The 27,747-nt window shown below is 35.2% G+C and overlaps 1 protein-coding gene across 2 annotated transcripts in view; it reads left to right on the top strand.

Annotated features, from left to right (window-relative positions):
- The window catches only part of il1rapl1a (interleukin 1 receptor accessory protein-like 1a), a 136,165-nt gene that overhangs the window by 67,333 nt on the left and 41,085 nt on the right, over positions 1–27,747 (top strand). For both annotated transcript variants that reach the window (XM_022665609.2, XM_022665611.2), the window contains exons 4-5: positions 5,275–5,461; positions 6,832–6,985. In XM_022665609.2, coding sequence (XP_022521330.2) covers positions 5,275–5,461; positions 6,832–6,985 — 341 coding nt within the window. The remainder of the gene's footprint in view (positions 1–5,274; positions 5,462–6,831; positions 6,986–27,747) is intronic.

Consider the following 27,747-nt stretch of genomic DNA (forward strand, 5'->3'; position numbering starts at 1 on the left):
TGTTTTTTAATCACAGTTTTTTTTCATGCATCTTGGCATCATGTTCTCCTCCACCAGTCTTACACACTGCTTTTGGATAACTTTATGCTGCTTTACTCCTGGTGTAAAAATTCAAGCAGTTCAGTTTGGTGGTTTGATGGTTTGTGATCCTCCATCTTCCTCTTGATTATATTCCAGAGGTTTTCAATCTGGTAAAATCAAAAACTCATAATTTTTTAAGTGGTCTCTTATTTTTTTTTTTTTTCAAAGTTGTATTTTATAAAAAATCTATTAAAATGATGTAATTGTACAACTAGCATACAGTCCCAGTCAAAAGTTTGGACACAACTCTTCTCACTCATTGTGTTATCTTTCTTTTTATGATTTTATTTTTTTACTAGCGGTGTGCCATATAGTATTGTTTCTTACGCAATAATATCACCAACAGTTTTGAATATGGTAAACGATATTATACCCTGAAATATTGTGGCATATCACCTTCCCTAATTATCACATCGGGGTAAAACTGATAAAACTGGTAAACTGGTAAAAATTTCTGTTTTAAGCAAAAAAGAAAAATTCACACTGCTCTCATTTCCCATTATATATCTACTAGAGACAGATTATATCTGTCCAGTGTCATTTATTTAACTTTAATCCTGGATATATGGAGATATTTGGAGTGCATTATTAATATTATTAGTATCATGACATTCTGGATCATTGACTTCTGTTACACATCTGATAAAATACATCTAGATCTATACATGCTATATATATATATATATATATATATATATATATATATATATATATATATATATATATACATTCTGTGCTTCCATGACAAGTCTTCATGTCGAATGCATGAGCTGAAGTGGGGGAGGGATGCTGCTATATACACTCATCATCAAAAAATATATAAAAATAGCACCCAGCAGGAAGTGTCACATAGCAATGCAGTTTTAAAGGAAGATAAATGTTACCAGGAACAAAACATGATTAAACATTTACTCAGATGTGTTTATTGATGTTTATTGAGCTACACATACAGAAATGCTCTCCCTAAAACAAAACCAAGACAAAATAAGAAAACCAGCAGGTCGTCTTCAGCATTTCCTTAATGAGGTCCTGTAACCAGTGGACTCACCTTTTCTGAATGCACAATTCAGTGCATTATTTCAGCAGGACAATGCTCGTCCACACACTACTGCTGCCCTGAAGAGACGGATGATAGATCAAGTATAGCTGCACAGCAAGACCTGTCCTTACATGAAACTGCGTGGGTTAATTTCCTCTACCGCAAAATCTGCAGGAAATCAGTGGGAAAATTTTAAGCTGCGTGGGATGGATTATGGCAGGACACCATTAGGAACCTCTACAACTCTGTGCTGAGGTGTCTGGCATGTTGCATTTTACACTACTCCTGTTTGTGTAGCTCCATAAACATAACCAACAATCAGTTATAATACTTAATCATTTATTAATATTTATTAATATTTCTTTTTTGATGATATAAAGTCATTTTGAGGTTATAAAGTAATTTTGTTCCATTGAAATGTACTCATTTATTAAGCAAGCATCTGTTGTTATAATATTTAATAAAATTATGATTTGATATAAGTGTATAAAGTCATTATTGTTTAATTAAAAATGCAGAAAATACCCACAGCTAAAAAAAGCAAACTCTACCTCTCAGAAACAGAAACTTTCCAGACATGGTAAAAAATATATATCTACTAATGAATCATTATTTAAGTGAGCATCTGTTCATTTAATTACTTAAAAATATATATATATATATATATATTTGTAACTCAATAAATATAGTCAAAATTAGTTATACTATTTAATCATTTAATCACAAATTATTTTTGATGAAGAGGGTATAAAGAAGTTTTGTTCCATTGAAAATGCAGAAAATACCCACAAACTAAAAAAAGCAAACCCTACCTCTCAGAAACAGAAACTTTCCAGACATGGTAAAAAAAAAGTTCTACAAATGAATCATTAATTAATCGAGCATCTGTTCATTTAATTACTTAAATAAATAAAAATATTTTTATTTGTAGCTCCTTAAATATAGCCAAAATTAGTTATAATATTTAATCATTTATAAATTTTTTTAGTTGATGAGGGTTTAAAGTTTTTTTTTGTTCCATTAAAAAAGTCAATTATTACATTGAAAATGCAGAAAATTCCCACAGCTAAAAACAAACCCTGCCTTTTAGAAACAGAAACTTTCTAGGTGTGATATAAAAAAAGATCTACTAATGAATCATTATTTAAGTGAGCGTATGTGTTTATTACATAATTTAATATTTTTAAATTGTAGCTCCATAAATATGGCCAAAATCAGTTATAATATTCAATAATTTCTAAAAATTATTTGGTATAAAGTAATTTTGTTCCATTGAAAATGCAGAAAATAACCACAAATAAAAAAAGCAAACCATGCCTCTCAGAAACAATAACTAGGCTATGATAAAAAAATATAAAATTACTTAATATTTTATGTTGTAGCTCCATAAATATGGCCAAAATCAGTTATAATATTAAATAAATTATGAAATTATTTTTTGGAGATTAGGTGAAATTTTGTTCAACAAATAAAAACAGAATGCCTTAACTCTCAGAAACAGAAATGTGCATTAATTAACTAAGTATCTGTTAATGTAATTACTTTATTAATTTTAGACCATTTAATGGTAACAAAAAATAAAACTGTCTAACAGGCAGCAGGCGTTTCCACCTCTCCAGTCTCTGAGTTTGTTTTATGAGGGGTTCCTCTCGCCCACACTGTGTCTTGTGTACATTAGATTTCAGACGTTAGGAAGCGGAGGTGCTTCTGGAGGATGAACTCTCTGAACTCGTACAGAGCGATTAAGGAGTTAATATCAGTGTAGAAACACTGAGTTACTCAGTGATGAAGAAAGGTTTTCATAAAAATGGATTCTCAGTTAAGCGCTCTGATGCTTTAATATAATTGGAATTCACAATATAAATAGACTAGAGGATAACTGAGCAGAGCTTCATAAAGCCGAGCAGCTTCCCTTGCTTTAGAGGTATTTTGAGGATGTTTTAGGAGTTTTACCTCTGGGGACTCGCGTATACACGATATACTGACGACTCTCGCGCATAAAAGATCCAACATCAGTTTTATCACCACAAAAAAAGGATCAAAAACACTAATTTTAGTAATAGTTTAAGAGCCAGAGAGGAGCTTCTACTGATGTGTTTTGAAAGCTTCTCTCTAAATAACAATAACCTATAATTAACTACACAGCAGAGAGAGAGAGAGAGAGAGAGAAAGAGAGAGAGATAGACCAGAGAGAGAGAGAGACACTAAAGATAGAAAGAGAGAGACATGAGAGAGAGAGAGAGAGAGAGAGACATGACAGAGAGAGCGAGAGACAGAGAGAGAGAGACATGACAGAGAGAGAGAGAGAGAGAGAGAGAAAGAGAGAGAGATAGACCAGAGAGAGAGAGAGACACTAAAGATAGAAAGAGAGAGACATGAGAGAGAGAGAGAGAGAGAGAGACATGAGAGAGAGAGAGAGAGAGAAAGAAAGAGAGAGGGGGAGACATAAGAGAGAGAGAGATAGACAGAGATAGACACTAGAGATACAGAGAGAGAGAGACACCAGAGAAAGAGACAGAGAGAGACACCAGGGAGAGAGAATACAAAGAAGAGAGAGTTGTTAAATGAGTGAGAGACAGAATGAGAGATTAAATAAAAGAGAGAGGGAGGGTTGGTAAAAGATAGAGAGAGAGAGAAAGAGAGAGAGAGAGACAATGAGACAGTGAATGAAAAAGAGAAAAAGAACACACACAGGTGAAATCAATACTCTGGTGATTGTAGTCTGTGAAATGTCATGTGATCAGTCATGTAAGGGAGTGAATGGGTGATGAATGTGTGTGTGGTGCATTCTGGGCAATGGAGTTGCTGGTGTACACAGGTGCAGGAAGAGGAAAGAAGCCCAGGTGTGACCCAGTGGCATTTTTTCAGCGTATTTCTTTTTGGATTAGGTTTAAAAAAGGAATTTTGCGGTTTGTATACCACATCATCATCATCATCATCATCATCATCTTCATCTTCATCATCATCGTCAGCAGCAGCAGAGCTCTCTCTGTATCCATGGTAAACTCAGCTAAAGATGGGGGAGGTCAGAACTTCAGCATGGTTTCCTCAGCAGCAGCTCTCTAAACCCCAACCCCTCAGACAGAGCCCACTCTAATGGACTTTTAATGGACATACACTCATTACAATGCAGCGCAGCAGACCACTGTGATTCATATAGGAGGTGTGTGTGTGTGTGTGAGAGAGAGTGTGTGTGTGTGTGTGTGTGTGTCACTTTGCATATTAAAGTCTGTAATACAACATTATCATAAAGAGCAGAGATTGAAGAAGGGTGAGATGTTCATACATAAACTTTTAGGCTTAAAAAACAATTTTCGAGTTCATTTTGATAGTTTGATGTATCTATTTTAAACTTAAAATTCTGAGGTATATTATAGCAAACATTCACACAGGCTGGATGTTATTTAGAGGAGATTCTAGGATACTTATATGTATTTTTTACTGTTTTCTTACTTTCTTAGAAGAAGAATCTTCAGCAAAATGATTTTTCGTTTAAAGAAAATAATGAGTACTTAGTTTTAATAGAGTGGACATAGTACAATAATGTTAATGCAGGAGTGAAGCCTGTAATATATAAGTTAATATATAAGGATAATATATACAGTGAGTTAGTGTTTAAACTGTACAGAACGAGTAAAGACAGACTGTAGAGTATATTTTGTGCGTGGAGTTAAATATGTTTCATGTTTGTGTTTAATAGACTGTATACGCCCGTCTAACCCTTTTGAGCAGCAGTGTACATATATAAGTATATATATATATATATATATATATATATATATATATATATAAATTTATATCTGAGCAGATCTGCAGTAAAGCAGCCGTCTTCTCATGCAGTCATGCAGTTAACGTTTCTTTATCTAAGCAATGATTTCTGTCTCACCCAGCGAAGTCAGGGTTAATCATCTAAAATCAGCCATAAAAACGCCATTAATGTAATTCCTTTTCGGCCCGGTTTGAAATGGAGAAATTATTTAACAGCTGGGGAAGGGGTCTGCACTGCATCAGCTGCAAATTTGGTCCAATTATCACACTGATTGTGCTATTCCATTTTCTCATTCAGCGGGAACCCTCGGAGTGAAGCGTATGTGAATCGGGGTGTTCTTTGCCAGAGCGGAGTGTGAGTGTGTTTCTGTCTCTGGCTCTAACAGGAACTCCACGTTCTGTATGAAAGTCTCCATGACTCTGCTGGTGGCTGATAATGACACGGCGGCCTGTTATAACTCCAAACTGCGCTACTCAGAGAAGGCCGAACTGGGCAAGAGCAAAGACATCACCTGCCCCGATATCCAGGACTACACGCAGTCCGGCCAAACCCCACAGATAACGTGGTACAAGGTAGCGTCCGTCTGTGTGCATGTGTGTGTGTGTGTGTGTGTGTTTGCCTCCTGGCTGTCAGTGTTCTCTCTGTGTTTGTTTGATAAGGTTATTGTGTTTATATTGTATTTGTGCTTTCCCTCTCTTAGCATTGTGTCCTCTTTGCTGTATCCCTTTTCTCCCTCGTTCCCTCTCTCTCTCTCTCTCTCTCTCTCTCTCTCTGTCTCTCTCTCTCTCTGTCTCTCTCTCCCTATCCATATTTGTAATGATTTTCTGTGTTTAAATCTCTCGCTATCTTTAATAAACTCCTGAAGACAGAGCTCTTCAAAGAGCACTTACTCTCCTAACACCTCTAACTAACTACCTTCTACTACCAGATCAGGAGAATCTCTCACTATCTTTAATAAACTCCTGAAGACAGAGCTCTTCAAAGAGCACTTACTCTCCTAACACCTCTAACACACTAACTACTTCTAACCTAATTTCCTTCTTCCACTCCTTCACTCCTCTATCCTATTATTCCCATTTGACCTCCTTTTATCCCTATCCAAAGATGTTTTTCCTTTAAACTTATTTTACATTGTACTTGACTATTGTAAGTCGCTTTGGACAAAAGCGTCTGCCAAATGTAATGTAATGTAATGTAATGTAAATGATGATTTTAATGGCTGAGATGGCCTGAAACTGACTCTAGAATAGTATAACATAATATTGGTATAATAAAGTGTCGTTAAAAGTACAAAAAGACTCTCTCTCTCTATTTCTCTCTGTCTGTCTTTCCTTGTATTTCTCACTTTCAGTCTTTTATTCTATCTGTCTGTCTGTCTGTCTGTCTCTCTCTCTCTCTCTTTCTCTCTCTCTTTGTCTCAATTCAATTCAGTTCAATTCAAAGATTCAGCTTTATTGGCATGATCATAATAAGTCACAGGGTTGCTAATGCAATAATTAATCGATTAATTGATTAATTGAATCGATTAATTAATTTATTATATTTTTTTTATCATTTAACATCAATTCACACGTAAACATTCACCACCACTATTTTCGTAAATAACATTTTGTACACATATGTATATTCATGTATATATATTATGTACATATGCACTGTATATACATATATGTATAACTATTTATTGCACTATTGCTACTATTTTGCACTTCTGGTAGATGCTAATTATCTACTAAGATTAATTAGACATTAATTACTGTAATTGTAATGAACTGTTTGGGTATCTGTGTAGATTATATTGAAGCTATATGATCTATATGATTATCTCTGTATTAAAACCTGGTATCAGTTCAGTACAGTAAAATGGTTTTGGTGTGTTTGTTACTGAACTAACTGTCTCTCTCTCTCTCTCTCTCTCTCTCTCTTTCCCTCTGGTGATCAGGAGTGCAGTGTGTGGCAGTGGAGAGAGACTATACTGCAGTCTGCAGACACTTTGTCAATCCAGGAAGTGACAGAGGATGACATTGGGAACTATACGTGTGAGATTCCTTTTGGAGGCTTCCTGGTGCGCAGGACTACTTCCTTGAGTGTGACAGGTAATTAGTGTGTGTGTGTGTGTGTGTCTGTGTGTGTGAGTGTATGCATAGCCACTTTGGGTTGATAGGAATTGCCTTTACCGTATTTTTCACACTATAAAGTACACCGTATTATAAGGTTTAATATCAGTGAGCATCTATTTTCCGGTCTATTTTCACATATAAAGCACACTGGAATATAAGGCACATTTTAAGAAACAATAGTAAGGAACAGGGGTGTTGCCCTGTTATTAACAGTAAGGTTTAGGTTATAGCGTGCCTCGTAGCTTGTTTTAACACGGTACAGACGCAGAATACAGTCCGATAACACTCACCTCTGAACGCTGAAGAGCTAGTACTGCGGTTAGGCGCTAATGCTAATTCAGCTCCAGTCTCGCTGCTGGAGCAGTAATAGCATTAGCCGCTAATGCTAATTCAGCTCGAGTCTTGCTGCTGGAGCAGTAATAGCATTAGCCGCTAACCGCACTGATATTTCACTGATATATCTGCATGACAGCTGTAATTTAGCAAACAATACAATTTTGTGAGTTTTTAAAAAAGAATTCCAGCTAAACACTGTAAAAACAGCTGTTAATGTAGTCCACTTTATTTATTTATGTATTTATTGTGTAAAATCACATGATTAATAACATACTATATTATTGTCATTACTAGGTACTGTAAAATCCATTAAGAAATACTTATAAAATACTTTTTTTATAGTGTAGCTTCTTAAATTGTGACTCTCTAGATTTTTATCACATCCTTATGATTATTACTCAGCAATTATAGTAAAATTATACAAATTTGTTTTCTTATTGTCTCATATTATGCTCTTACATATACTAAGGATTCCTGTATATCAGTGTGAAAAAAAGGGTTTAACCTCTGGTTCCAGACTTATTCCTTTACTAATTATTACTGTGAGTTAATTTAGTCTCTTAAAAGTGAGAATTAATTTTAGTCATTTAAAAACAGAATTGAAATTTAACCAAACACATGTATGGGGTATTAATATTGATACAAATATATTAACAACTTGATAATAATATATTTAAATAGCAATTTGTCATAAACATGTTTTATAAATGATTACTCACTATAATGATAGTGTGAAACAGTGTTATTGTTGGAGATGATCCGTGCGTAAGTTTATTTGCATGAGTTATTAACCTCTTAATACGCCCTGGCCCGCCGGCGGGCCAGAAAAATATGATATTTAATATCTGGCTGTGTTTATGAATAGTTATAGGTTTAATATAGACACCCAATATACCATTTTAAAGCTTAGAATCCTTGCTTGTCAGTTATATAGCCTATTTAGCTGTATCTCCTTTCAGAAAATAAACATTTAGGGCGAAATATGCCTTGGTTATGAAAATATTAAATCATAATTTTCATATTTCCGTTTATCGGACGTCCATATTTGATCGAATGAATTGTGTAAAGGCTTCTAAGTAATATTAATTCATAGAATTGACTCTAAATAATTTAATATTGGAGTGATAAGCCTTCAAATGTGAGTATGTAATTTCAGGCGGAAAATGGTAAAAATAGCCTTGGAGCATAAGAGGTTAAATATTTTGAGATGATTTACACCACTGTTCTCATTACCTGCCTGAAGCTGATGATGTATTAATCCAGGCGGGAGATGAAGCAGGTTAGTTTAGGTTGGGAAAGTGCATAAAGTGCACAGTGTCTGAAAGATTAATATATATTTCATTCAGCGGGCTTTCCCCTCCGCAGGCTGTTTAATAAAGAGTTTCCAGGCTGGTGTGTCTTTATAATGTTAACTGCAGTGATGAAGCACTTCATTATAAAGCAGTGACAGTCCTGCTGACCCACTTTACCGTCTACGCACACACTTAACCTCCATTACTGCTGTGACCTTACAGCTGCTCTCTCTCTCTCTTTCTTTCTCTCTTTCTCTCCTTTTCATCTATCTCTTCTCTCCTTTTATCTCTCTTTGTCTCTCTAAATCTCTCCCTCCCACACACACATGAACATATACATTCCTATATATACAGCTTTGGGAAAAAATTAAATAAATTAAGAAATCACTTCAGTTTCTGAATCAGTTTCTCTGATTTTGCTATTTATAGGTTTATGTTTGAGTAAAATGAACATTGTTGTTTTATTCTATAAACTACAGACAACATTTCTCCCAAATTCCAAATAAAAACATTGTAATTTAGAGCATTTGTTTGGAGAAATAACAATATAATGGAAAGAAAACAAGTTTATACTCAAGTTTTAAGAGCTCAGAAATCAATATTTGGAGGAATAACCCTGCCATCTTGGCATCATGTTCTCCTCCTCCACCAGTCTTACACACTGCTTTTGGATAACTTTATGCTGCTTTACTCCTGGCGCAAAAAAAAAATTCAAGCAATTCAGTTTGGTTTGATGGTTTGTGATCATCCATCTTCCTTTTGATTCTATTCCAGAGGTTTTCAATTTGAAACTCATAATGTTTGTGGTGTCTTTAGGTGGTAATAATTTAGAAATAACTCTATAATAACTGTACAGAAATTACATAAAAAAAGACACTAGACATTTTTTTCTAGTGATTTCATCTAATAGTCAAGGTCATCTTTCCAAGCCATTTTTTATCAGAACCCATCACTTCAGCATTACTCAGCAAACGAAGCTGTGACACAAATCACAGGCAGCTACTGATGTGTTCTGTGAGTTCGCAGATGTTCCTGTTGAGTGTCCTGATGATTCACATGGTCCAGCTTTTACTGTGATTCTCTCTCTGTGGAGGCTGTGTGTAAAATGTGCAGTTCCTGTTAGTTGCAGAGTCACATCAGGAGGAAGAGTTTGAATCAGATTGTTTTTTTGGTATGATTAATCCTCTAATGGGTAACACTTTCTTTTAAGGAACACAAATTAGGTGCTTACTAATGTCTTATTATTTGCTTAATAAAGCCTTAATTAGACATTTGTAAATTATTTATTCACTAGTTGTTGTGAATTACGTGTTACTGGTGCTTAATTAGGGGTCTGTTATGTGGAAATGATTAATAATGGCGGTATTAGTTCTTATAGTGCACTATAAACAGTTATGTATGTTAGCACCCTGATAAGCAGATTATTAAGCATTAGCTATAAGCTAATTCTTCATGATATAAGTCTATAATTGGCAGCAGTTTGTTTTATGTGAGTTTGGCAATAAAACAATTTATTATTTATTATGAAGGGATAGACTTACAGAAGTAGTCCGAGACAGGCAGGGTCAGTATCAAAATGGCAGAGATAATAAACAACATACCAGAGTGAGCGGGCAAAAGGGTCATACATGAACAACAGGTATAAGGCTAGGCAAAAAAGTTGTTAAAATCCAAAAATGAGTTGATAATAATAGGAAACGAACAAAAGAAACACTTAGTAGAAGAGCTAGTGTATTAGACTCAACACCCGGCAAGGAAACAACAGAAACTGTGTGGTGTTCATATAAGATAGATAGATAGGTAGGAAGGAGGTAGGTAGGTAGGTAGGTAGGTAGGTAGGTAGGTAGGTAGGTAGGTAGGTAGGTAGGTAGATAGATAGATAGATAGATAGATAGATAGATAGATAGATAGATAGATAGATAGATAGATAGATAGATAGATAGATAGATAGATAGATAGATAGGTAGGAAGGAGGTAGGTAGGTAGGTAGGTAGGTAGGTAGGTAGGTAGGTAGATAGATAGATAGATAGATAGATAGATAGATAGATAGATAGATAGATAGATAGATAGATAGATAGATAGATAGATAGATAGATAGATAGATAGAAATTTAGGCATCCAGCAGCAACAACACAATACAATAAGGAACATATTTAAACATAAATTAAAACATAAATTAAAACACAGAAGAATAGAAAATATATAAGGCTATAAATAACTTACTATACAAGATAAAGATAAAGAGCCCAGAGCAGGCAAACTGACTTTAGCGTCAGGACTGACAATGTTTATAATATATATATATATATATATATATATATATATATATATATATATATATATATAAATATATATTAGATATGTTAGATTTAGTCCTAGTCTTTAGTCTTTTCATTAAAATACATGTGTAAACATATTTTACATCTAAAGAGCATTTAGTGATCATTCATTTATGCTGTTAATAAATACTGTGCATGCTAGTGGAGTTATTGTGCATTTTTGAACAATCCTATTTTTTTAGCACTATAGCCAGTTTTATAAGCACTGAGCTGAACTGCTCTCGACTGGATATTTTTGGTCAATGGACCGTTCTGAACCCAGAGGCAGCACTGACAGGAATGAAAATCCCAGGAAAAGTAATACCTGGTATATGTAGTGTCACCGCTGGGCTGAGAATGGCTCCAGCGGCCAAGTGCTCTTAAATTGCCCCTTGCTTTGGGTTGCTTTAGAGTTCTTGGTACAGAACGGCTGGTACACTGTGAGCTACAGACTTACAGCCCCTACAGTCTGTAATTTTACAGCTATAAAATGATATTATAAGGTGAGCAGTGCTATTGAATATAATCTAATGATCAGTGTACCTAAGCCTGGCAATTTGAACCTGTGGTATGTGGATATGTGAGTACCACTTTAAAATAAGACTACCCTTTATAAATATGGTTTATAAATGATTTATAAATAAGATTATTAATTATTATTACATATCAGGTTGTAAATGCCTTGAAAAAAAAACATTTATTAGCAGTTATAGCAACATATCAGTTGAAAATGCAACAGTAATCTGTTGTTTGATTGGGCATTTAATTCAATGTAGGCATTTAATTTATATTAAATTATAGTAAATATATTAATATGACAGGTTTAATGCTGACTGATGTGAAACATAAAGTAAGACCAGTAAGTATCTAGAAATATCTGAGGTTTGATAGAATAAATGATTGTGGAATCAGTATTTTGTTTTGGTTCACTGTTGCCATTTCTTTTTATGTGTTTTTATAAATATATTAACTGAATATTAATGGGTTTTTAAATAATTTGTAATCTAATTAATAGCCATTTATAACCCCTTTATAAAGGTAGTCTTATTTTATAGTGGTACCACTTTAAAATAAGACTACTCTTATAAAAGTTTTATAAATGGTTTATAAATTAGATTATTAATTATTATTAAAGATCAGGTTGTAAATGCCTTTAAAAAAACATTTATAAGCAGTTATAGCAACATATCAGTTGAAAATGCAACAGTAATCTGTTGTTTGCTTTGTCATTTAATTCAAAGTAGGCATTTAATTTATAGTAAATTATAGTACATATGTTAATATGACAGTTTTAATGCTGACTGATGTGTTATTATAAAAGTATTATCTGACTATTAATGGTTTTTTAAAGAATTTGTAACCTAATTAATAGCCATTTATAACCCCTTTATAAAGGTAGTCTTGTTTTAAAGTGGTACCGATATGTGAACAGGTCCACACATAAAAATGCAGCTCCACGAGGGCCTGCGGCTCTGTCTCCTCTACTGCAGCAACAGCAGGACTAACAGGTATCAGAGGAATTAGTTATAAATAAATGATGAAGACACTAAACCTGTTTTTATTAAATAAAGATAGGAAACTATTCCGTACTAACAATGCAAGCTATCAGCTATCAATGACTGCAGAAAGCATGGACAGTGCAGTGAGTGCAGCTCTCTTAACAGAAAGAAATGTCTAGTTGTGTCTTTAGTATGAATGAATATCATGTGAGCTGTTTGTTTTTGTGGAAAAAAAAGAAAAAAAGTGCTCCGGTGATCCAGTATAACACTGCTTTAGTCCGGTGGAGGAGTGTGTGAAGTGGGCAGGGACAAACGATAGGATTTCAGCTCTTGCTCATGAATATTTATACAAAAATATGCAAACATATTGCCTCTGATTGGCTAACAGCAGTGCAACATCAGGAGGCAGCAAGACGGACAACAGTCAGAAACGTTTTAAAATTAAAAAGACATTTTTACACTAATAAAAATCTTTGTCATATGTTACTTTGTTACCACAAACCTGGTCTTAGAGTTTTTGTAAAACACCAAATCCACTGGAGATCCTATTTAAACCTATAGTTACTTACACACAGAAGTGGGTAGTGCAGGTGTAGAAAGTAAAAAATCCACCTCGGAGTTTTGCTGGCTGAGCCACATTTGACATTTGGTGTAGTAAAACATAATTAATAAAGAGTACTATCCTTTGTTGAATATCTCCCAGTCTAAAGGGTGTTTAAACAAACGGAATACAATTATTAATATTATAATATAAAGCTGCAGTAGAGCAGAGGTGGACTATTCAATTAAGGTTACTACTCTTTATCATGTTTAACTACACACAAAAAAAAGTCACAACAACACAAAGGTATAAACCAGAAAGATTTGGTCATAGGTTGCCTGGTCTGTATAGTGGGGACTCCCCTTAGTGGGGATTGCCAGTTGAATATAGAAGCCAAAAGTCATAATAGTACAGCAAAAGTCAATTTCACAACGAAGTTCTTCTGTAAATTCGCTAGATTTCTAGTAAAAAAATAAATAAATAAATAAAAAAATACGACGTTTAATTGTTATATAAATTAGAATACAATAATTGTAAGGTGCTATTGTAATTGTAGTGAGGCTAGTGAAAGTTAGGCTGCATTTGCTTCCTGTTGTTTCACATTACATTACACCATCTACTTTACTTTACTTTACTCTACTCTACTCTATGTTGCGCTGGGAGATATTCAGCCGGTTTTGTTCCAGAATCAGATTGATTTTACTTCTGATATATGATCTGGCATTTTCTCCTGGTAGCAACGAATCGATTCTATCCTTTAATGACATTTTATTCCTTCTTTTCTTTCCAGCTTTTATTGCAGAGTTTTTTTTTTTGTGTGTGTGTGTGGACTGTGTCTGTGTGCTGCACTGTGATTCAGTTGTAGATGTGGGCATTTTAACATCAAACTGGTTACGGTAATTGCTCCGGTGTCTAGTCCTGATATTACATCACTTCTCCTGGTGTTTTTCTTCTGGCAGAGTCTGATGGCCTTTAGCCTCGGAGAAATGGGAGCGCAAATGATTTTCTTTTCTTGAGTACATACTGACAGTCTATTACTGCAAACATGATTTTAGACCTGCAGGCTTTGGGATGATGTCTGTATGACTGTGTGTGTATGTGTGTGTGTGTGTGTGTGTGTGTATGTGGGTGTCTGTGCTGCATGTTTTTTTTTTATAAATTCCATTCAGTTAAAACAACAGAGCTGTGTGTAGAGGGAGGGAGATGATGAGGATGTTGTAGTTTTCCTACTCCAGTGCTCTGTGAGTGTTCTGTGTTACATTTTAAATACATGATCTGGTTCTATATATATATATATATATATATATATATATATATATATATATATATATATATATATATATATGAAAAAATCAATAGCATGAAACAAACCTGGGAAAAAATATATATATATATATATATATATATATATATATATATATATATATATATATATATATATATATATATATAATCCACTACACTGCAGTGCAGTTCATTACTCAGTGTCTACATTTCTTTAGTGAAAGCTTGAATGTTGCTGCAGATTTTGCTGTAGGAGTTAAATATCCCACACGTTTTAAATTGGGGATACCAGGTCTGGGGGTCCAATGAAAAACAAATATCTGAATTTTTGTTGATTTTTAGTTTACTGCCAATTTTAAACACCCAAACTGTCTTTTAGTCTGTGCTAAAATTTCTTAATGAAATAGAAAACTTCAAATTGACCTGAAATAAAAAAAAATGTATATTGACTTCCATTGAAAGTTGAGAAGTTTGCTTGTTTTTCATTGGACAGCGACAATATGTATCGTTGAGACAAGTTTTTTTGACTGGAAAATTAAATCCTTTAATTTTCCCAAAAATATAATTCAGTGTACCTTATATATGAGTTCTACCAGTCAGGTATCATAAGGTGTTCACTGTCTATTGTTCAACTGCACTACCTCCGTTCTACATTACACACACACTAAAGACTGTCCTTTTACATTGTACATTCTATTTTTTTATTTGATTGTATTTATATGTATCTTTATATCTTTATATTTTATATTTTTTCATTTTGTAACTTTGTGTATTATACCTATCTACCTATATCTATCTATCTATCTATCTATCTATCTATCTATCTATCTATCTATCTATCTATCTATCTATCTATCTATCTATCTATCTATCTATCTATCTATCTATCTATCTATCTATCTATCTATCTATCTATCTAAGGAGGAGTAAAGCCACTCCACTGGCGAGTTTCCAGTAAAGTTTCTCCAGCACTAAGGCTGGGTGCAGCAGCATTAGCATTAGCTGCTAAAAACAAGCTGTGTGGGACAAATCATTAGCTGATAGCACCCTGGCTTACTGGAACACTATGTAGCGCTATTGATTAGCATTCACTAGTGCTAAGCACTGCTAACTGTGCTTACCATGCTAAAATTGACCATATATACCATATATATGGCTAGAAATTCCTTCTTTGCAAAGGTTTGAAAACTATCTCCATTCTCCATTCATTACTCTGTAGGTTGAAGTATAAATACTAGGGTTTAAAATACTTGAATACTAGAAGCTGAAGTATCAACTCAAGCTCTGTAAAAAAATAATAATTACTCCACTAAAGTATAGATAACCAGCATTTCTACTTTGAAAATAAGTTTAAAAAATGGAATGTCTCATTTATCTGGCACTTGTTCCAACTTATTCGATTTTTCATGTTTTATTCTGGCAAACTTTTTCTCCCGCCAAGCAGTATGACGTTAAAAAAGACCAAAATAATTGTGAAATTATGTCTCATTTTGGTTGAAGGTTAAAATTGAAAAAATGAAAAGATGACTTTTTCTGGGGGTTTTTTTTCTGAAAAGATTTTTTTAAAGGTTTTTAAAGGACTTGTTGCAGAAATGTTTTCAACCACTTGAGAAAGATTTTTTTTTATTTTTTATTTCTGTTCCATTTTAACCTTCAAGAAATAAAACAGAACATGTTAAAAGGGAACATCTTCGTTTTTTTTTTGTTATTTTGTTTTCGTTTCAGTGTCTTTTGAACGTCATAGCATCACGCTGAGTGGGTTTTTTTTTGTTGCAAAAACATGCACGTTTCTGTTGTGTGGTTTTGCACGAACATATACACATATATTACATAAAACTTTGACTTTCACTGTTTTTTTTTTTTAGTTTTTGAATGTTGCATAAGACCCAGCAGTATTTAGTATTGAATATAAGGCTAAATTCTCTCAGCTTTTCTGAGGAACGGTTGGAAACGCAGTGAAATGGTGATAAATCATTCACAATGAAAACTTTTGGTGCGGGAAGATCACAGGGCTCGAGCGGACAGAAGTGAGGGATGTTGATTCGTCACTAATTAGAGGAGCGCTGAGCGTGCTCACTGCTGCGCTCTGCATCAGCACTGCTGTATTGCGCTCTCACACACACACACACACACTGAGAATGTTGGGAGTCTAATTGCTGCTCTCTGTGCTTCGCGTGAGCTGCTCTCGCGCAGACTTTGACGCCAATGTACTTACAAGCTTTTCCGTGTGAAAGCTATTTCGGATTACACAATGTGGTTTCCATGGCCACCTGTGTGGTGTCCATGCCAACAGCAGATTGAGAGTGAGCACTGTGAGTGTGTATATGTGTGTATGTGTGTGTATATGTGTGTGTATATGTGCGTGTGCACTCCCAGACATGAGAGAGGGGGGGGGGCTGGGCAATGGAGGTGTGCCTGGGCAGTGCCAACCTCCTTTCTCAGCCACATACACACACACACACACACTCTCGCACACTCTCTCTCTCACACACACACACACACACACACACACGTTTACACACCTGTACCCACCTGTGCCCACGCTTACAAATCACCATGGAAACAGGGAATGGAGAAGAGGCGCTTTGATTCCAGCTGGATCGTTGAAGAGGCTAAAGCGGCGTCAGCCACAGCGCCAGGCTGCAACTTTAAAGAAATAAAATAAAACTGACAGTTTTCTACTTTTCCCCAAACGCAGCCCATCAGCCGGGCAGACGCGCCTAACGAGTGCTGAAATCTTATACCCACCAATTAGCACCGCGCAAACCTCACGCCTAAATCTTCAGTCGCTCGCCTCAGACCGCGCCGCGTTGTCAGGTGGAATGAAAAAGAGCTGTTTATGTGCTTTCTGACACTGTTTGGCGTGCTGTTATCTACCCACTAAAAATATTTGCTTAGATAAAACCGGTAGCAGCAGCCGTCCTCGTCCTGAAACCCGAACTTCCCTTTTTTTTTCCCACAACTCGTCTGTTTTTATTGATAACAGCATCTCTTACGCTGCTTACTTCTTATCAGAAACAGATAAGCAAGTCGATTTGGGACCATTAAAAAGACACAAATCTCACTTTTATCTTGTATGTAGTTATTTATTTATTTATTTATTTATGTATTTTAACTTGTGGTTCTTCCTACCTAGGAATTTTGCAACATTTTTGCATCTTTATATCTGTATATATCTATATACAGTATCATCGCTGCACAAAGATAAATATGTCTCTCTAATACATGGATGAGAATCACAGGGCATCTCACGATACGATGTTATCACGATACTGTGATTCTGTGATACTCGAAAAAACTGAAACACCTGGTTTTAGAGCACAATAATTGATTGTGGTGACGGACAGTTCTGGTGGAAACAGGAGAGTTGAGGTGCACATTGAATTCTGCGTGATTTGATCAGCCGTGGTTTTATGTTTTTTGGATACAATCCGGGTTAGCACCCGAACATCCCTTTCAGACAGCTTCCTCTTACAGCGTCCACAGTTAATCCTGTTGGATGTGGTTGGTCCTTCTTGGTGGTATGCTGACATTACCCTGGATACCGTGGCTCTTGATGCATCACAAAGACTTGCTGTCTTGGTCACAGATGCTCCAGCAAGACGTGCAACAACAATTTGTCCTCTTTTGAACTCTGGTATGTCTCCCATAATGTTGTGTGCATTGCAATATTTAGAGCAGAACTGTGCTCTTACCCTGCTAATTGAACCTTCACACTCTGCTCTTACTGGTGCAATGTGCAATTAATGAAGATTGAACACCAGGCTGCTCCAATTTAGCCATGAAACCTAAAATCCCACACTAAAATAATGACAGGTGTTTCAGTTTCATTGTCCAACCCCTGTATATATACAGTATCATCGTATTTAATATATCATATTTAATAATAGTAAAGAGACTGGGTGAAAACTGTCTCTAGGCAAAAGTACCAAGGCAAAAACCATGACTAATCAAAAAGAGCAAAAGGAGTGTCTCACATTTTGGAATTTGGAATAAAAAAATAAAATTCTGTAGACAGATTAGTCAAAAGTGGATCTTTTTGGAAGGTGTGTGTCCTGTTACTTCTGGCGTAAAACTAACACATATACAGTAATGTACAACGATGGGGTAGTTGTGTGTAAGTGTGTCATGATTCAGGCGTGGCATTTGCATGATGCTAACTGGTGGAGCGTAACCTTTCACCACTTCACGCTAAGCTACATTAGATTTAAGACATGTTACATAAAAAATACGCCCCGGCTGTTCAAATACATTTACAGGAAATGTTACAGGAAATGTACACTGCACATTTAGGCAACTGACTGTGTTTAAAGACATACAGCAACATTTATCTGTAATATTCGTTTTAATGATGAGTTTCTTTGATTTTACCAAATTAAAATCCTCTGGAATATAAATAATCAAGAGGAAGATGGATGATCACAAACCATCAAACCATCAAACTGCTTCTAAACTGATTTTTTTGCACCAGGAGTAAAGCAGCATAAAGTTATCCAAAAGCAGTGTGTAAGACTGGTGGAGGAGGAGAACATGATGCCAAGATGCATGTTTAAAACTGTGATTAAAAACCAGAACAGGGTTATTCCACCAAATATTGGTGATATATATGAACTCTTAAAACTTTATTTCAGCCATTTCTCATTTTCTGCAAATAAAATAAATGCTCTAAATGAGAATATTTTTATTTGGAATTTGGGAGAAATGTTGTCTGTAGTTTATAGAATAAAACAACAATGATTTATTTATTTACTCAAACATAAACCTATAAATATCAAAATCAGAGAAACTGATTCAGAAACTGAGGCGGTCTCTTATTTTATACATTTTTTTTCTAGAGCTGTATATGATGATTGAACACACTTTTAAACTGAAGCTCGTGTGAGTTTGTCATTTTCCATGGTGCACTGGGGCTGCGATCACACATCTTTTACACATGCTTTCAACACCATGCATCTGTCAAGCCTAATCAGGACAAGGTGTGTATGCACGAGTGTGTGTGAGTGTGAATCTGTGCCCTAATCAGGATGGGGTGTTATGTAATCGTAATTAATTAAGGCTTAATTACAGAGGCTGCTAAATGATAGCGAGGCTGCTAAATTCTACAGTAGTTCAAGTGCATGAGCACACACACACACACACACACATACATGTGCACACACACACATTTACATGCCTATAACAAGCATGCATCTTTTTATCGCTGACCCTTAACCAGCAGTCTTCTCTCTCTCTCACAGCCACATCTCCATTTCTTCCAACTCCCATATCTGTGTGTTTCTCAAGGACACACACACACACACACACACACACACACGCACACAAGTAATTTTCCATATAAATATCTCGCCTGTCACAGTAAAATAGGTCTGCAGGATCAGTATGCTTTTCTAAAGTGGAACATATCCACTGCTGTCTGCCACACTGTACTCCCCGAATAGACTCTCATGTCTTTTGAAGCATCAAATCTGCCCTATTTTTCTGCATCCTATAACTAAAACCAAGCTAAAGCAGCGCTGCTGCATGCGAGCAGTGTTTTACTTCGCCTATTCTATCGTATATCTCTAAATTTGTGGCTTTGTTTGAGGTGTGCATCTGCTAAAAACATTAAATCTCTAAACATTAAACACTAAACACTAAATCTATTATATGTATTGCTCAATTTCTTTGATTAGGGGATCATTAGTGGTCGCCCATACATTCAAATGGGATCTATGAGTTTAGATTATTGCCATAGGCAACTTCTATTCTACTGTTTTCTGGTGCTATATACAGTGCTGTGAAAAAAAGTATTTGCCCCCTTTACAGATTACATATTATTTTGTTTTTGCTTTTTTTATCATACTTACAAACTTTAATATCTGACAAACATAACCTAAGTAAATACAAAATGCAGTTTTTAAACGATAATTTAATTCATTAAGGGGAAAAAACTATCAATACAAACCACCTGGGCCTTAATAGTAGAAATAGTAATTGCCCACATGAATTAATAAACCAAAAAATGTGTTTTTTCACCAGCCACAAAAAGACCTAGAATCAAGAAATCACTTAAATAAAACCTGTCTGACAACATGAAACAGATAAAAGATCTCAAAAAGTAACAAATTAAGTCCAGATCTGAAGAAATTCAAGAATTGATGGGAAAACAAAGTAATTTACTCGTCATCTATCAGTCTGGAAAAGGTTACAAAGTAATTTAAAGCTTTGCGACTTCAAAGAATCACAGTGACTATTATTCACTAATAGAGAAAACACACATGGAACACTGGTGAACCTTCCCAGGAGTGACCGGCCAACCAAAATTACTCCAAAAGGGCATGAACAACTCATCCAGGAGGGCAAAGGCACACACTGCGAAAAGTACCAATTGGTCTTATATAATATTCAAATTTTATTTGGTTTTCATTGGCTGTAAGCCAAAATCCTCAACAATAAAAGAAATAAACACTTAAGATTGATCACTCTGTATGTAATACATCTGTATAATACATTAATTACTGAAATAAAGTAACTTTTTAATGATGCTAAATGCTAATATTTTCATATGCACTAGTATGTAAATTTTAAACCATAATTGACCATAATTATGCCACAGAATAGTTAATTGAAAAAACATTTAAAAATCACAATACTACATTGATATTTATATTAATGATGAGTGTATATAATCCCCTGAAGGTGAGATAAGTAAGGGGTGTGATCTACTGACAACAAACCTCTTTATGTGGGTGTTTAGGAGTCTGGGTGTGTGTGTGTGTGTATGTGTGTGTGTGGGTGTGTGTGTGTGTGTTTTGTTGAGTAGTTGCATTGTGCGTGGCTGGGTGAGTGTGTGTTGGTCCCCTAATGGAAAAGCATTGTACCAACTTGTGGGGGTCACATGTATTATTCACGCTGCGCAGCACACACACACACTGCAGGGACCCATGTAACACACACCGGAGCGCGAGAGCGCGAGAGCGAGTGAGCGAGGGAGTTTATTTCTGCGCGTTTGCCTGTAAGAAAGAGAGAGAAAAAGAGCTGTGAATCTCTGAAGGAGTGTGTGTTCTGTAACACTTCTCCTACACTCAGTCTGTCAATATATCACTCACACACTGCATCAACTGTGCTCACACTGTGTGTATGTGGAGGGGGATTAGAGTGTCCTTTTCCTGCATCTTTCCTTAAACCTAAACCTGATCTGATTCCTTATTTTAAAATTGGGTTTTATTATTTTTAGGAGAGCACTTTAGTTTCATAATCAGTTTCTCTGATTTTGCTACGTAGGGGTTGGACAACGAAACTGTCAGAAATCAACCTGTCATCATTTTAGTGTGGGATTTTAGGTTTCATGGTTAAATTGGAGCAGCCTGGTGTTCAATCGTCATTAATTGCACATTGCACCAGTAAGAGCAGAGTGTGAAGGTTCAATTAGCAGGGTAAGAGCACAGTTCTGCTCTAAATACTGCAATGCACACTATAACATTATGGGGGACATACCAGAGTTCAAAAGAGGACAAATTGTTGGTGCACGTCTTGCTGGAGCATCTGTGACCAAGACAGCAAGTCTTTGCGATGCATCAAGAGCCACAGTATCCAGGGTAATGTCAGCATACCACCAAGAAGGACCAACCACATCCAACAGGATTAACTGTGGACGCTGTAAAAGAAGCTGTCTGAAAGGGATGTTCGGGTGCTAACCCGGATTGTATCCAAAAAACATAAAACCACGACTGATCAAATCACGCAGAATTTCATTGTCCAACTCCTGTATATGTTTGATTAAAATTAACATTGTTGTTTTAGTCTATAAACTAAACACAACATTTCTCCCAAATTCTGAATAAAAGTATATTTTAGAGCAATTTATTTGCAGAAAATTAAGAAATGGCTGAAATACATACAAACACAAAAAGATGCAGAGCTTTCAGACCTCAAATAATGAAAAGAAAACAAGTTCATATTCATAAAGTTTTAAAAGTTCTGAAATTAATATTTGGTGGAATAACCCTGGTGGTTTTTAATCACAGTTTTTTAAGCATCTTGGCATCCTGTTCTCCTCCACCAGTCTTACACACTGCTTTTGGAGAACTTCATGCCTTTATTCCTGGTGCAAAAATTCAAGCAGTTTTTGATTTAATGGTTTGTGATCATCCATCTTCCTCTTGATTATATTTCAGAGGTTTTCAATTTGGTAAAATCAAAGTAACGCATAATTTTTAAGTGGTATCCCTTTTTTTTATGGACCTCGCTCCAATTAGTAAAGCTCTATCCTCAGACTCTTACCACGAATGTGGAGGCATATAGAATTATTGGGTCTCTTTTAAACCACACTTGTCATCAGACCGCCGGATAGTAACACGAATTCGGTATTTTACAGAACATGATTTTCAGTGCTGCATGCTTTACTCCACTCCAGATTTGTGAATAGTAATGTTAAGCTCGTGTGCAGCTGCTTGGCTGTGGAAATACATTTCATTAAGCCCCTGACTTACAGTTCTTGTGCTGATCAGGCAGTTTGGAACTGTACTGGGTGATGCAACAGAGGCACATCTACATGATACACGCCCGAGCACTCAGTGGACCAGCTCTGTGAGTTCTGCAGTCATGACTGGGCTGCTGATGCTTCTAGCTGCTTCTAATTTACAACTATAGCAATTACAGTTGAACAGAGTGGATATAGATGGGTAGAAATTGAAGTAATTGCATCTACTTTACTATGAGAATAAAGTTTAGTACAGGATCACTTAGCTTTTCAGTATAATTTATTATTTTATTGAGAATGCATTGCTGATCTTGTTTTTATAAACTTGTTAGCAATAGGCGTGGCCAAAACACTTAAATTAAAAGTTTTGGAACATCAGTGTTATTTTATTCATTATTCTGTTTTTTGTTGAGTTAAAAGCAATGAACAATGATGATTGACTGTTGTCAGGGTTTTATTTAGTCAGTGGCGCACTTGTGTTTTCCGCCAACATAATGTACATCGCAACACTGCAGAAATTTACCTCAACACACCTCACTTTCAGATCACCACGCCCCCAATCAGTGTAGATTTATTCTTATTATTAAGGCGTGAAAATTGACTGTTGATGGGGTGTAAGATAGCAAAGAGCTTCACAGCGCACCTTTTGCAAGGTGTACGATATAGGGCCCAATAGCTCTGGAAGTATTAATGCAAGGACAGAGCACACTGTCTTTCATTTTTGATAAAAATAAACCAGCAGTAGCGAAAGACAAAAAAAAGTATGGATGAATTAAGGACTGTTCCGTTCTCCTGCTCTCTATAGCTCTCTACCTGATTTGTGTCAGAAATTTTATTTTTGCCCACAGGCACTCTGCCCCCTATGAGCTCTGTGGAACAGTTATGTGAATGATGTGGAGGAAGTTTAAAGGCATTATTCTTATTAAACACATTTCTAAGATCGATGCACTCCTGAGAATAGTAACAGGAATGCTAACATTGTAGGTAGATGAATAAAGAAGTACAGCAGGATATTTAAAAGAAAATCAAATCGTGACAAAACCGAAACCATTTAGAAAACACATTTCTATACTTCTTTAATCAAGGCAGACAATAAAAACTGAAACACCTGGTTTTAGAGCACAATAATTGATTGTGGTGACGGACAGTTCTGGTGGAAACAGGAGAGTTGAGGTGCACATTGAATTCTGCGTGATTTGATCAGCCGTGGTTTTATGTTTTTTGGATACAATCCGGGTTAGCACCCGAACATCCCTTTCAGACAGCTTCCTCTTACAGCGTCCACAGTTAATCCTGTTGGATGTGGTTGGTTCTTCTTGGTGGTATGCTGACATTACCCTGGATACCGTGGCTCTTGATGCATCACAAAGACTTGCTGTCTTGGTCACAGATGCTCCAGCAAGACGTGCACCAACAATTTGTCCTCTTTTGAACTCTGGTATGTCTCCCATAATGTTGTGTGCATTTCAATATTTAGAGCAGAACTGTGCTCTTACCCTGCTAACTGAACCTTCACACTCTTACTGCTCTTACTGGTGCAATGTGCAATTAATGAAGCTTGATCACCAGGCTGCTCCAATTTAGCCATGAAACCTGAAATCCCACACTAAAATGATGACAGGTGTTTTAGTTTCATGTTCCAACCCCTGCTAATCGCAAGTTATTTTTTTTGTTTTTATGGGTTTTATAAGGTATGTTAAGCTAGTTCACAAGCTGAGCATGGGTTACGTTTGCCTTTGCTTTTAGTCAGCCAACGTTGAAAATATGTATATATATTATTTTTTCAGAATTGACATTCTTATCATTGAATGCTGTGTAGGCTGGCTTTACACCTACTGATATTTTTTTATTTTTTTATATAATAGCATTTATATATGTGTTTATATGCATGTATGTGTATGTGTGTGTGTGCATTGCATAGCAACACATACAAGATATGAAAAAAAAAAAAAATCTGAACCTAAAGACCAGTATGGTGTCTTTTTTCTCGGAGGTAGTTTCAGCCCTGCTGTGTTTAGCTGATCTCCCACAGCGCTCTTCTCTTCTTCTTCTTCTCTCTCTCTCTTCCCATCCTGCCATCCTCCCATCACACCCCTGAGCCGACACACATATGAAAACCCTCCTGCTGTCCTTCTTCCTCGACAGAGGATATTAATCCTGTGAAACTGCAGGTTTATTATTCTGTTATTAATCTCGGGAGTTTAATAACAATTACAGAATGATTGATCAGCTGCTATGATTTTTCAGAAGCTGCTATTAAACTAATATTAAAGTTCTGTACAGGTTAATAAGATCAGTCTTTTACTATTATGTCTCAAAATAACATCACTACAATTCATAATTATATATATATATATACATAATGTGCATAACAATATTTTTTATTTTTTTTAGTGATAATGTAGTTATTGCTATGCAGGCCAGACATGAGTTGAACTTATATGAGTTACGAAGGACAGGCATCGTTAACATCTAAATGGTAAAAAAAAAAAAAAAAAAACGATAAAAAGGACAAGGCAAGATAAAAATGGGACGGTAACAAAGGAAAACAATCAAAAGAAACTTCTTAGAAGAGCTAGCAAGTTAGATTCAATACTTGGCAAGGAACAAATGAAACAGGGGGTATTTATACCAACACAGACAGGTGTGAGCAATCAGAAGCTCGGAGAGCGTGAGTCTGGAAGGTCCGGTGTGAGTGCATGCTGGGAGTTGGAGTCTTTAATGTGTGTACTGGAGTTCAGAGCATGCACACTGATAATGACAGGACTGACAGTTACAGATATCAAAAGTTTTCTTTGTATATTGTAAATATTAAAGCTTTCAATAATGATTGCTTTGTAATGATGAATAATTGTAATGATGACATTTAGTTATAAGCTTTAAATTCTATTTTCAGTATAAATTAAATATAATCTGAACTGAACAGGAATAACCGTGTTATAATATGTTTACATCACTAGCTATATAATATGTGGATTTATTTTATTTGACCTTTGTTTATCCTTTTACTTACAGTATTTAACTAGGAAAATGTGTTTGATGTGGCGCAGTGGATAACACCAGTCCCTACCAGTAATCTTTTACATCATGTGGGAAACTAGGATTCAGTTCCCAATTTTGGTGAATACACCAATAAAAGTCCTTGGGCAAGACTCCTAACAATACATTGACCAAAATCTATAATAGGAACATCCTTGTATGTCACACAAATGTAAATGTAAATAGGAATTACATCTCTTTTGTCAAGGTAAATACATATATACATCTATAATTGTTGATTATCAACAACTAAACTGATTTAAAATATAAATAAGGAACTTTTTAACGCTTGTATTGATTGAAAGTTCCACATCTGCACGTCCAGCACACTTTCTCATCTCAGTCTGAGTCAGAACTAATTAAACAGAAAGTAAAAAAGCCTAGAGGTCTTTACACCATGGAGGACTGAGGTGAGTTAATTCCCAGACTTATTATCTTAAAGCTTATTATTATTAAGTAATTAAGTTATAGGAGAAATAAAAGCCTGGAAACACCAGCAGGTCCCGGACATTTAAAGCGGTTTGTTGCTGATAATGTCGGCTAATGTGCTTTTCTGAGACTTCTTATTATGTAAATGTTAACTTCCATTAATGTTTAAAAGAATTCAGGTCCAGTTTTATTTAGGCATATTTTGGTCATTTTCATATTTTTGTGCTTTTCTTTTGTTTGTCAGGTTAATATATTCAGTTCAAAGTGAACAACAATAAACTGCAGATGGAAGTAATGAGATAATTACGCACAGTTTAGCTCCTGCGCCGCCTCTGAGTGTTATTTATAGAGAGCAGCACTTGTTCTGTCACTTGAACCTGAATTTTATCCCAATTTACAATTTAAATGATATATTTTGTTTGACCGCAGCAGTTTACCTAATTATGGTTTATAGTTATTATCACGGTTGACACTGTGCACAGTAATAATTCTGAATCTCAAGGTGCCTGAAAATAAATCTCTTTATTCAGACAAAGTGTGAGTAAATTTTTTTTTACCATTTAGCCCTTTTATTTTATTTATTTTATTCATTTCATCTTTTTATTTGTTTTGTTACTTCCTTTACTTTTGACCTTTACATTTTTATTTCATTTATTTTCTTACTTTTATTTTTATATTATATATTTCTTTATTTATTATTATTTATTTTAGTTCCATTTTTATAATTGTGATTATTTAAGTCCTTTATTTTATTTTATTTTATTTTATTTTTTTAACTATGCTTACATTTTATTATTCTATGTATTTATTTTTATTTTAGCCTGTTTGCATATCCTTTTATTTTTTATTATTTTATTTTTTCTTAATTAAATCTTTTTAATTGTTTGCTTGTTTTTATAATGTAAACTTAATTTTCAATCCCTTTAACTTTATGTAAGCTCGGCTACAATGAAAATGAGGGGTACCCTCAATGTATTTACCGAGTGAAAATAAAGGTTGATTGATTGATTGATTGATTGATTGATTGATTGATTGATTGATTGATTGATTGATTGGTTGAAAAATGTTCCTCACAGCAGTATCCGCGAAGAACCTCTAAGTTATATCTTTTGCTTTTAGAATAAAACTGCTGTGTGATAAAATAAAATTTCAAAGTTATTTTAGGTGAGAATGTAGCGGTTTAGACTTAAGATATGTGGTTTGTTTGTTAAGGAAACAGCTGTGTTAAAATGTTCTTTTACATTTTCAGAACAACACTTTCCGCTCCCTTTGAGAGGGTGATGTCATCAAGTATGCAGCTGTTCCAATTACAGAATAAAAGTCCCATATGTACTGTAAATACACTGACATACCAAAAATCGTAGGACAGCAGCATGTAAATTAAATTTATCATTGAAAATGTTATCTCAGGGGACAGGTCAGGAACAGCTCACTCTTGTGGGTGAAGTTGTACACTGGTCAACGTGCTCATAGCAAGGCAATATAAAAGTGCTTCTACGTTTTCAGAACAACGCTTTCCGCTCCCATTGAGAGGGTGAT

The sequence above is a fragment of the Astyanax mexicanus genome, chromosome 11 (assembly GCF_023375975.1).
Source record: "Astyanax mexicanus isolate ESR-SI-001 chromosome 11, AstMex3_surface, whole genome shotgun sequence".
NCBI classification, from domain to species: domain Eukaryota; kingdom Metazoa; phylum Chordata; class Actinopteri; order Characiformes; family Acestrorhamphidae; genus Astyanax; species Astyanax mexicanus.